The sequence below is a fragment of the Peromyscus maniculatus genome, chromosome 15 (genome assembly GCF_049852395.1).
Source record: "Peromyscus maniculatus bairdii isolate BWxNUB_F1_BW_parent chromosome 15, HU_Pman_BW_mat_3.1, whole genome shotgun sequence".
Taxonomy (NCBI): Eukaryota; Metazoa; Chordata; class Mammalia; order Rodentia; family Cricetidae; genus Peromyscus; species Peromyscus maniculatus.
In genome coordinates this window covers 72510427-72522331 of record NC_134866.1, presented here as the reverse complement: position 1 = coordinate 72522331, position 11905 = coordinate 72510427, and the positions used below count along the sequence as shown (strand labels likewise).

At 46.3% G+C, this 11905-nt stretch overlaps 1 protein-coding gene across 1 annotated transcript in view; it reads right to left on the bottom strand.

Moving 5' to 3' along the window:
- Positions 1 to 1187: 1187 nt before the first annotated feature.
- Arsb (arylsulfatase B) overlaps positions 1188 to 11905 on the bottom strand; it is a 170114-nt gene continuing 159396 nt past the window's right edge. The window contains exons 7-8 of the mRNA XM_006981769.4: positions 4797 to 4919; positions 1188 to 3681 (exon numbers count right to left, since the gene is read on the bottom strand). Of these exons, the coding sequence (XP_006981831.3) occupies positions 3416 to 3681; positions 4797 to 4919 (389 nt within the window). The 3' untranslated portion in view covers positions 1188 to 3415. The remainder of the gene's footprint in view (positions 3682 to 4796; positions 4920 to 11905) is intronic.

Below are 11905 nucleotides of genomic sequence, written 5' to 3'. Positions count from 1 at the left end.
AATGACCCACAGACTCAATGAATGACCCACAGACTCAATGAATGACCCACAGACTCAATGAATGACCCACAGACTCAATGAATGACCCACAGACTCAATGAATGACCCACAGACTCAATGAATGACCCGGGAGCGGAATTCAACCGCTAAACCATTCTGAGTCCTCGCCCTTACGCAATGTGTGCGAGAATCAACATTTGTGGCTTTGAGTGGCTGCATTTGGGGGTCATTTCTTGGCCAGCAATAAAAAACTACCATGCCCCGTCATCGCCATTTTTATGCTTACCCTTCACTGACGCCCCTCTAAGACTTGGTAGGGAACATTCCTTTTCTGTGGTGCTAAGGACTGAACCAGCACCTTGTGAGTCAAACACTCTTATCCCTAGGCCCACAACGTATGTTCTTAGGGCAACGTCTCACTTGTTTGTTAAGTGTTTGTTTATTATTACTGTGTATGTGTGTATGGTGGGGGGTGTTTATGACAGGGCACATATGTCAGAGGACAAGTCTATACCCTCTGAGCAATCTCACTGGACTAACATATTAAACACACACACACACACACACACACACACACACACACACACACACACACACCAAAACAAAAACAAAAACAAAAAAACCTCAGCCAGGCAGCAGTGGCGCAGCCTTTAACCCCAGCACTTGGGAGGCAGAGCCAGGCGGATCTCTGTGAGTTCGAGGCCAGCCTGGGCTACAGAGCAAGATCTAGGACAGGCACCAAAACTACACAGAGAAACCCTGTCTCAAAAAAATAAAATAAAATAAAACCCTCTAATATATTTGCTCTTATTTGTGTAATAGATGTGGTGAGATAGAATTCACATAATATAAAACTAGCAAATCAGGAAAATGTGGCAATGCGTCTCTTACACAAAACCTCCCTATTTTCCACCACCTACAGTGTACCAGCACACTGGGTCCACCTTGACATTCAACTACCATTTATTGCCAAGCTCCTGAACATTTTTTTCTTTATTAAGAAATTTTCTACTCACTCCACATGCTATCCACAGACCCCCCTCCTCCCTCCTCCCACCCCCCAGCCCTCTTTCCCAAGCCACCCCACATCCCCCAAATCGAGGTCTCCCATGGGGAGTCAGCAAAGCCCAGCACACTGCAAGCTCCTGAACTTTTAACCATCACAAGCAGAGGCCCCAGGGCTGACAGAGTTTTAGAAAGATTAGTTTTATTTTGTCCCTCAAATCTGGAACAGTCCATGTGGTAACAAAGAGAGATGAGTTCACAAGTTAATAAACAAATCCTTCTTTAGAGGTAAACACATTTGCGAAGAACTAACATTAATATTTCTAAAGCTACATTATTCATCTTTCCTTTTTGTATAATACACGAAATCCAAGGAGGTTGATCCTGAGACCTATGCCATTCTATTTGTTTTATTAAACGGACTCTCCAGTCATTTTTCTAAACATTACTTTCTGAAAGTCTCCTTTAATCCAGTCATACGTTAACATTCCAAGGATAGCCCACAGTCAAAGGATTGACGGCAGCTGCTCAGAGAATAATCAGGAAAATTCAAATAGGTGTTATGTCGTAGTAACCTTCAGTCTCAGAATCCTAACGGCCACCTCCAGCTGTGGGACGGGAGGGACGTCCAGACTCCTGTCACTCAGACTCAGACTCTCTGCCATGGACTCTGGAGTAAGAGGGGGCCCCATGGCCAGCATGTGCGTCGAGTAAAGGTTGGTACAAAAATGTCATTAGCTTTAGCACCATTTTCTCATAATAGTCTTATCATAACAAAATACTGAATATCAATGACCAGGAAATACTGCTACCGAACGGGAGATGGCTGTACACAAGGACCTGTATCCTATTTGGTGGTTTTAATTTCTAATGCTCAATGAGGAATGGGAATGAGATTGCTGGCAAAGGAGAATTCCTAGGAAAAAGAATTCTCTTTTGTCCCCCTGGAGAGGACATCACAGCCCTGCCATGCAGGGCCAGTGACTGTCCCGATATGTGGATCGTGCTCCCGCCAGGGCAGAGGGGGGACAGCTGAAGGACAGATGAGCAAGGGCTGGAGGACAGTTATATTGCCCTTATAGTCAGCTCACTGGACTAGCATTCATGGTGAGTATTTGCTGTTTATTCAGTTAATTCATTCATTTCAAAAATCTACTGTGTGCCTATTATGTCCCAGACCCTGTAGCAGGCATTGGTGTAAGCCGAGAACAAGGCAGCGGTGCTGATGAGGAGCACCGTTTTGGCATCTATCTGGACTTGACACTCTCTGAGGCTAATCTGGATGGAGTCACATTGGGAGGATAAAAGAGCCTGAGAAAGGGTTGAAGGTCAACTAGTGTATCCTCATTCTTCCACCCGGAACCCCAATACGAGGCAGTGAAACACGGAATGAGAGGAATAAGGATGGTGCCCCCTCTGCTTTACTAAGGCCTACACTTTGGCCACTCCCTTTCTCAAACTGCCCCACCCATCACTTCGGGACAAAGTCGCTTTCCTGGCCTTTCTTCCCACTGCTTGAGAACGCATGCATGGCATATTGGGAGACCCAGCCACAATCTGGCTGGATTCCATACAACTAGAATAAACCTCCTTAGCAGATGCTACAGACCCCCAACTCTCCTGAGCACGGCCACAGAATGACCAGTCCACCTTCTCTGGGAAGGGCTCGGGACTATCCCAGAGCTCACAATGCTTGGAGTGGAGGGGAAAGTGACCTCAGGGACAGGACAGTGACATCTAAAGGCATGACAGGGGTAGGGCCACTCAAGCTGGGTGGCAGGAATCCAGACAGAACGAGCAACAGTAGGTAAGGGTGATAGAATAAAAGCACGTTTAGTTGTTGTGCAAACCAAAACCAAGGCACAGACATTCCTCCAGGCTGCTTTACTGCCATGGGCTTTATTCTCCACAGTGAGGTGAGTGAGTGAGGGGTGAGCCGGCAGGTCATGGATGTGGAAAGCTTGAACAAGATCTCACAGACAGCGAGCCCTCACAGCCAGCAGAACCACTGGAAATCATCTGCTCCCTGCCTTTGTTACGTGTGTTTTGCCAATAAAACTGGTTATTAGCAGAGGGAGTTCTAATGACTGACGTGTGAGGCAAAAAGAGCCAGCTGCTCTGGCCTCCAGGACTCAGGGATAGCCTTCTATGTCCAGTTCCCAGCGTCGGCAGTTTAGGAACCAGTCACCCTGGCCTCCAGACACGAACGCCAGCCAACAGCAGGATCTGTCCATCTGGATTTCACTGGCTTTTGAAACGTACTGTGGGTTGAAACTGGGCTCTTTTGGTGGGTTATATAGCCTGGGGGCCAGGTGAAGGGGCTGGGGCTTTTTTTTTTAAAAGGAAGAAGCCAGAAGAGTAGAGCCCAAGGTCTAGCGTGCACACACGTGCTCCAGCCTCCCCTGGGACCCTACATCCAGGGGCTCCACACACCGGTATCCTTGGGATCACAGCGCGGGTCCAAGGGTGGGAAGAAGGAAGGCACAGAGTGCTTGTGGTAGTACTGCAGGCGGGAAAGGAGCTTCAGGACGATGTGGGGGTGCTCCTGGGACAGGTCATGTTTTTCTTCAGGGTCCTGATTGATGTCAAACAGCCAGAGTGTCTTGGTCAACGAGTCCAGCGAAGGTATCTCAGAGACGTTGGATTGAGATGGAGGCGGGAACCAGTAACCACAGCCTGGAAAAAGACACCACACTTCAGTGGGGGAGAAGCACTGTTGGTGGGTTCTCATCCCAGGGCATCTGGGGGACAAGGCTGCCCTGGCTTGTGGGTATGGTCACACACACACACACACACACACACACACACACACACACACACACACACACACACACCAACCATGTGTCTCTTGGTATTCATTCATTTGTCTCAGAATATGGTTCCCATGTTTTAATGGGACAGATCCTATTGCTTTACAACGAGGGACATTAAAAATACGTGTGGGGTGGCGGCAGGAGGGGGCGGGGCGGGGACGGTATGACTACACTCCCAGGATTTAGCAAGCACAGCACAGTGCAATGCATGGGACAGTCCCCAACGATGAACTGTCATTGTAAACACCAAGAACACTCACAAAGCTGAGCATGCCTACATTGCATCAGAGCCCGTGTAAGCATGCCAAGATGTCCCTTTCTGAGAACGGGGTCAGGGGAGCAGATTCTCGCCCCGGCCACAGCGTGGGTGGAGCTTCTCGGCTAGCTAGGTGTGCTGTGTTTGACAGGCACGCGTGTCTGAAATCCATATACGTCTATGAAGTACTACTCAGTGGGATTTTCTCCTTTTACCCGCACTACAGATAATTAAAAACCAAACCAAACCCCCAAACTCAGAGGAGGTTCAGGTCGAGCAGCGGAAGCCTTTTCCTCCACTCTGCAGCCTCAGAGAGGATGTTTCATTTCTTTATTTTTTTAAAGGCAGCCATCATTTCGGTGAGCTTTGGCTGTTCTTTTTGCTGGGGAGTCTACTTAGGCCACCACAACAGCAGAAGTTGGGTGATACGGACCAGACAGAGGCCACGAAACCTCCAGTAGAGAGAGCTGCTTTCTTAAGATCTGCAGGGACCATAAAAGATCTGAAGGACTAGCTGGCCTCTCAGATGTCTGAGCAAACTGAGGAGCTTTGGCAAGGAGCCTTGAGGAGCGAGGACAGGAGGGGAAGGGCTTAGACACAGTGGTAACCTCCGACCTCCCTTCCTATGGGAATGGCCCAGGGAATGAAGTCCCGAGAGGAAAGGAAGGTTGGGGACACAGCCCCTGCTCTGGCAGTTCCCGGGAGAGAGCTGAGCAGTCTACCTGGGTGGCCCGTGAGGAGTTTCCAGTTCTTGTATCTGATCCCAGCGTGGATAGATGTGTTAAAGGCAGAATATTCTAAAGGCAAAGAGTCATTCTTTGTGGCAGCCATGCTCCTGCCAGGACCTGGGAAGAAATAGTTTGAAGGAATTAGATTGCTGTTATTGGCCTGTGTCGTTATAAATCAACATTTTATACCCTTCTTGCAGAGCAGTAGCTTTTGTTCCACACCAGAGTGCAAATGTCTGTCCTGCCACAGAAACGAATCTTTTATTAAATGTAAGCAGAAAGTATAGTTACATTAGATGTCAGTCATAAACCACCACAAATATAAAGGAAACCCCAAAGAGATTAGAAGACTAATCCATCCTTAAAATCACTGCCTCCCGCCAAGACACAGAGGCCATGTGCAGAACAGTGTCTGTTACAGCAACTGAGCTGGGCATTGTGCGTGTGTGTGCGTGTGTGTGTGTGTGTGTGTGTGTGTGTGTGTGTATGTGTGTATGCTTTTATACTTAAATGTTTAAGTGAAATACATTTTCTGTGAATGCTTGTACCTTTGCAGATAGCATATTAAATTATAAATGAACATTTTATTGAGGTCTGTCTCAAGCTAGGAAAGGTTCAGCATACCACAAAAAACTGAGGATACGTTTATTTTCAAACCAGTCATGAAATTTAAAAGTTAGTGAGCAATGCTTTTAACTATTCAACAGAATAACTATGGGTATATAAACTATTAGGTGATAGCATGGGTTATTATTATTATTATTATTTTTTTGGTTTTTCGAGACAGGGTTTCTCTGTGTAGCTTTGCGCCTTTCCTGGAACTCACTTGGTAGCCCAGGCTGGCCTCGAACTCACAGAGATCCGCCTGGCTCTGCCTCCCGAGTGCTGGGATTAAAGGCGTGCGCCACCACCGCCCAGCCCGGGTTATTTTAATTTATCATTTTAAGGTCTTTTAGCAACTGATCAAGTTTCTGAGGGAACAGTCATTAATACTCACTCCACCTCAAGTTTAGAACCAGTTATGAGACAGGCTAGGCAGACTGACCTAAACTATCACCTTTCGTACTGATAAATCACCTACAGAGGACATGGCTTCAGGTAACAGTGGAAAGAATTACTAATAATTGACCCTAGATTTACTCAGCCGCCACCACTGAGCTCACTGGACAGTCCCAGGGTTCTCTTAGAGCACACAGTGATGACAGATTGCTTACATACATCCAGGGCACGAGCTGGCTCTGAACTTAGACCCGGAAAGAGTCTCAAGCTGAGCACACCCAGTCTCTTCTTCTTGGCCCACTTCCTCTCTCGTCTTCAGGAGAGAGAAACGCACTGAGTAAAGTCAAGTTCAACTTTAGCTGAGGACATTGGTTGACCCATGAGGGCAAGGGATGGGTGTACTCATGCCTGGAAGTTCATATTTACACATTTATAAGCTTCCACGTTGGACCTCACTGTACAATATTTAGTCTGTTTTAAGTTTACATTTCTTTGTTAACTTTTCAAATATGGTCAAGGCAATTGTCTGGGGGACGCTGCAGAGGGCCACGGAACAGGTGGCCAGCCCAGTGAGTAACTGTCACAGTGTGTGGGCATGTCTGTGAACGTGCACACTCAGAACAACTAAGACTGAACGGGGCTGGGGCTGCAGCTCAGCTGCAGAGCACCTGCCTAGCATGTTCAAGGCTCTAGCATTGCCGACCCAAACCAAAACAACCAAGTGTAAACTCCACCGAGGTGATGAGAGGGAGGTGGAAGTTCAAGACCAGGCTGGGCAAATGACAATCAATCAATCAATCAATCAATCAAAAAAGTAAAAGCAGACTTTGTGGGCTGTGCCGTCCCCTCCATCCCTGCAGAGCTTCAGGGCTCCCTGGATTCAATGCAGGGGTTGGCACAGGTTCCACCGGCCATGGAAAAAGTGAGTCCTAACCCTTGTGAGACACTCAGAGTCTGGGCACTGATCCAGTACACATCAGTGGTTTCAGTTGTAAGCACCCACGAGGAAAACCTTTCTGATTTCTTGCTTCTTTGCTTGCAAATATTTTGGCTGTAACACAAACGGATGCTTCTAGTGATGGAGGTGGGTGGGGATGTGGATCACAGGAAGCCGGTCCCCGACACACAGGCTGTGCTACAACTGTGATCCTCTCATCTCACCCCCCAAGAGTTTGTCTAAAGGCCACATTGCAATATCAAACATTTCAGATGTTAAATAAAACAAGCATGTTTTAGTGAACATAAACAAAAGAAAGGAAACAGCTACCTCAGCCCTACTTATATTTATATACATTGTTTCCTTAAAACAAACAGGAACAGAAAATACCCAAACAACAGGTCTAAGGCTCAGTGATGAAGGATACTATTATCTCAACTTTATTTTTCTCATTTTGAGTGACCGAACAAAGAGGTCAGAGAGCCAGCGAACAGATGTTAACATTTTGCCACATTTGCTTAAAAAACTTATTACATTTTATTTATTTTGTGCACATTTGTGTATGTGTGGGTGTGGGTGTGTGTGCATGCATGTGCACGAATGTGTCACTGTGCTATGTGAAAGTCAGAGAACAACTTGAAAGTCATTTCTCTCCTTCCATCATGTGGATGGATCCAGGAGACTGAACCTGGCCGGCAGTCTTGGCGGCAGGTACCTTTACCCACTGAGTCATCACCAGCCTCACATCTGCTTTTCTGATGAAAGCAACTGGACAAGAACAAGTTGAAGTTCCTCTGTCCCCCTTATTCAGCTCTCTCATCCACTGTTCCACATGCTGCTGCTGCTGCTGCTGCTGCTGCTGCTAGGGTTTCCAGGCATCCTCATCCATTTCACAGCATAGGGCCATGTGGGTGTACTAAAGAGTATACACAGCATTGTTTCACATCCTACACGTGTGTTATTATACACATTCACACTGTACACGTGTGTTATACATATTCTGTAACTATCATTCCCTCTTTAGAGTTTTATAATTATATATCTGCATATATTCCCCTTCAATGTTTAACTTCACTATACAAGATACTGCGTCTTGTTCATCGATTTCTCCGGCCCCATCCCCAAGCTGTTTGATTAGTGTCTGTTACTGGTTATCCCACAGTGAGTACCGATGTCTACTTCTCACGCACAAGGGATGAAGTTGCTTTGGGGTCTGTGTCTAGAACGGACCACTTGAAAGGTCCATGCTTTTCCGTCATGCCAACTGGCCCTCCTGTCTGTAATATTGCCATTCCTGAATCCTATAGCACCTAAAAATTCTTGAAAAACCAACAAACTTTTATCTTCATGAAGGATGTAATCAGCAAGAACCATTATTTTCTGTGTCAAAGAAAGGGGTTCTTACAGACACCCTTTTACATCCCTCTAGAGAAAAACCACACAGCTCACAGGTGCACAGCTTGATGCCCAAGAGGCTGAACGTGACCAGGGCTTCAGGGCCCATGGCAGGGCCTCCAAATGCTCCAAGGTACCCGCTGACTTAACTCTGCACCGCGAAGGCGCTTCTGTCTGCTTTTAAACGCAATGTGAACAGAGAGTAGATGTACGGTATGTTACTCTCACTTCTGGCTCCTTTTAATTCGAAAATGTCTAGTCTGATAAATAAGTCCACAAAAAGTGACCCTGAGGTTCTATGTAGCTGTGGGAATCAGCCTGTTTCCGGTACCTCCTCCACTTCAGTCACTGGGAAGTCCTCCATGGGTGAAAATCCAACACCCTTCTCGTATATTTGATTTTGAAGCCCAGGTGGGACTGATTTTTGTCTATGAAGAGAGGTAGAAATCAAGAACATATTCAGTGCAAAGGCCGTCCTCTCCCATTTACCCACAGCGACACCCTTGCCAACATGGGGTGAGTCTGTCCCTAAAGTCAGAATCTAGTGGGACTCTCCATGATGCTGGGAATGGTGTCTGTGCCAGGCTGTGCTTTGGGCACTCACCACATGTGGCTGTGGAATGGTGTCTGTGCCAGGCTGTGCTTTGGGCACTAGCCATATGTGGCCGTGGAATGGTCAGTGTCTGTGCCAGGCTGTGCTTTGGGCACTCACCACATGTGGCTGTGGAATGGTGTCTGTGCCAGGCTGTGCTATGGGCACTAGCCATATGTGGCTGTGGAATGGTCAATGTCTGTGCCAGGCCATGCTTTGGGCACTAACCATATGTGGCTGTGGAATGGTGTCTGTGCCAAGCTGTGCTTTGGGCACTCACCACATGTGGCTGTGGAATGGTGTCTGTGCCAAGCTGTGCTTTGGGCACTCACCACATGTGGCTGTGGAATGGTGTCTGTGCCAGGCTGTGCTTTGGGCACTAGCCATATGTGGTTGTGGAATGGTATCTGTGCCAGGCTGTGCTTTGGGCACTAGCCATATGTGGCTGTGGAATGGTCAATGTCTGTGCCAGGCCATGCTTTGGGCACTCACCACATGTGGCTGTGGAGCATATGAAATGTGGCTGGTACAACTACAGAACCAATTTTTTATTTTTGAGACAGGGTCTCATTTTGTAGCCCTGGCTGTTCTGAAAATTGCTATGTTGACCAGGCTAGTCTTGAACTCACAGAGATCCGCCTGCCTCTACCTCCTTGAGTGCTGGGATTAAAGGGATTAAAAGCGTGCGCCACCACCGCCCAGCTATTAACCTAATACATGTTCTACCATGGAGCTCTACCCTCAGCCATATAAATTTAAGTATTTTACTCTTTTTGGATGCTATTAAAATGTCTTTCTGAAGTTTCACATTTGTTTGGTTCGTGTCTACTGTCTGAGGCACAAATGATGACTCTATGTCCCTCTCATATCGCAAAACTTTGTTGAAGTTGTTTTTCATTAGTTCTCACAGCTTTTAAATTTTGACGCATGATTTTTAAAATTACCTCTATTTATTTATTTAATAATTTATTTTGTGTGTTGTGTGTGTGTGCATGCCAGGACATGTAGGTGAATAGCAGGGCAATTTTGGGGGAGTTGGTTCTCTGGAGACTGCCATCATGTAGGTCCTGGGGATGAATTCAGGCCATCAGGACCGGGACAAGAGGCTCAGCGTTCTAGAAAGATCATGCCGGCTTACTTCCGTGACCAGCTGGCTGTCTATTCTTTTCACTTTCTTTCGTTCGTCATTGCTTTGCCTAATTCTCCATTTAATTCTGACGCACACAGCAAGAGTAGAAGAACACAGTCCTTACCGTTCCTGACCTATGACGACCCCTGGAGGACTTTGAGACCTCTAAGCAAGCTTGAGTGATTCTATCAGTGAAGGAGTATTACATTTTGTCTAAAAGCTTTTCTGGATCCATTTGATTATCATCTTTTGTCTTTTGTGCTATTGACTCTCATTAATTGATTTTTCAATGAAGGAAAGATCATTCATAATGAAGTGATCTTTTTTCATTGAAAAATCTTTATTTTTCACTAATTTATTTTCAGATGTTAGGCTGATCTTCACCCTACATGGTCACAGCATATAATCTTTATACATTTCTAGATTCTGTTAGTATTTTATTGAGGATTTTTGTGTTCAGATACATAGGAAATAATGAATTATTAAATTGGTGTTTGGATAAGCTGATGTAGATGGGACAGAGTGATGGGCTGAAAGACAAGAGGACAGATTTCATAGACAAGCAAACATCAGGGTTATCTGTCAGGGTTGATGCTAATGAAGATGCAGGAAAGAGTCATTGCTGCGGCATCTCTCCACCGCGTCTCTCCACCCCCACGGCACACAGTAGGCATGTGGGGGCCCACAGAGGTTTCCTAGTGAGATCCGAGCTTGCTTTACACAGCAGGACTGCATAAGGGGATGGACTGAGCACGTGCATGGTTACCAGGTGATTGGAATGGTCTGCACTTGGCTGTGCTAGGGGGAGGTCTTTTGCTCCACCCCTTGGCATTCCTTTAAAGAGACCTTTAGAAGAGACAGAAGGGGCCGGTGGATTAGGATCCAGGCCTTCCCGAGGCTATCCTGTGTTTCTGTCTCTCTCCCCTCTATATTTCTATCTAAAACTCTCATCCCTCTCTCCTCAAGAGTACCCTGGGAAAAGAGGTGGGGGTGGGCCCCCCACATAGGCACATTCGGAGTCTGACTGCTGGGTTCAAGTACCAACTCCTCTGCTTACTGTGTGTGATCTTGGTCTTGACTGACCTTCCTGGCCTCAGTTTCCTCATTTGTAAAACGCAGGTGCCAGTATCTACTTTGCAGCTGATTGTGTGGCCTAAGTATGTGACGATACATTCAAATGGCCTGACAGGAAGTCCATTCTGTAGGAGGTATATAATAAACGATATTATTACCAGCTGTCCAATCTTGGGCAACTTTCTCAACTCCCTGCACTTTGGTTTGCTATCGATAAAATTCATTTAACTACAAGTGAGCTAAGACATAAACTGTGCTTAGCACACTTGTATATTCCCAGACCATCATCAACACTAAAGACACTAAAAACAGCTGATACATGTACTCACTATGTATTGGGGAACGCAATACACCATTTTTAAGTCTCTCCTCTCCTCTACCCCTCCCCTCCCCTCCCCTCCCCTCCCCTCCTCTCCCCTCCACACTCCTCTTGAGATGGAGTCTCACTACTGTGCAGCCCTGGCTGTCCTGGAACTTGCTTTGTAGACCAATCCTCAAACAGAAATCATTTGCCTCTGCCTCCCAAGCTCTGGGCACCATTCTCCATCCAAACGACCTACGCTTATTTACTAACAGTGTAATTTGTTCCTGGGCTATGTTTAGCAAACTTCAGCCCTTCCAGAAATTTGGTTGTCCAAGCGTTTTCTGATTCAGAATTCTGTCAGGTATATTTTTCACAAACAGGAAAGATTTCGACTTAGTTAGCTGCAAATACTCTCAATTATTATACACTCAAGTTGAAAAAAAAATTGTCTGTTTGCTTTTAGGAATGGGCTGTTTACTTACGATGGAGATCAAACATCTCTTTTTACAAATTATTTTTTATTTTATTTTATGCATGTGAGTGTTTTGCCTGCATGTATGTGGGTGTCACGTGGGTTATGTGGGTGCCGGGAATTAAATCCAGGTCCTCTGGAAGAGCAGCCAGTGTTCTTAACCTCTGAGCTCCCTCCCCAACCCTTCAAATATCTCTTAAA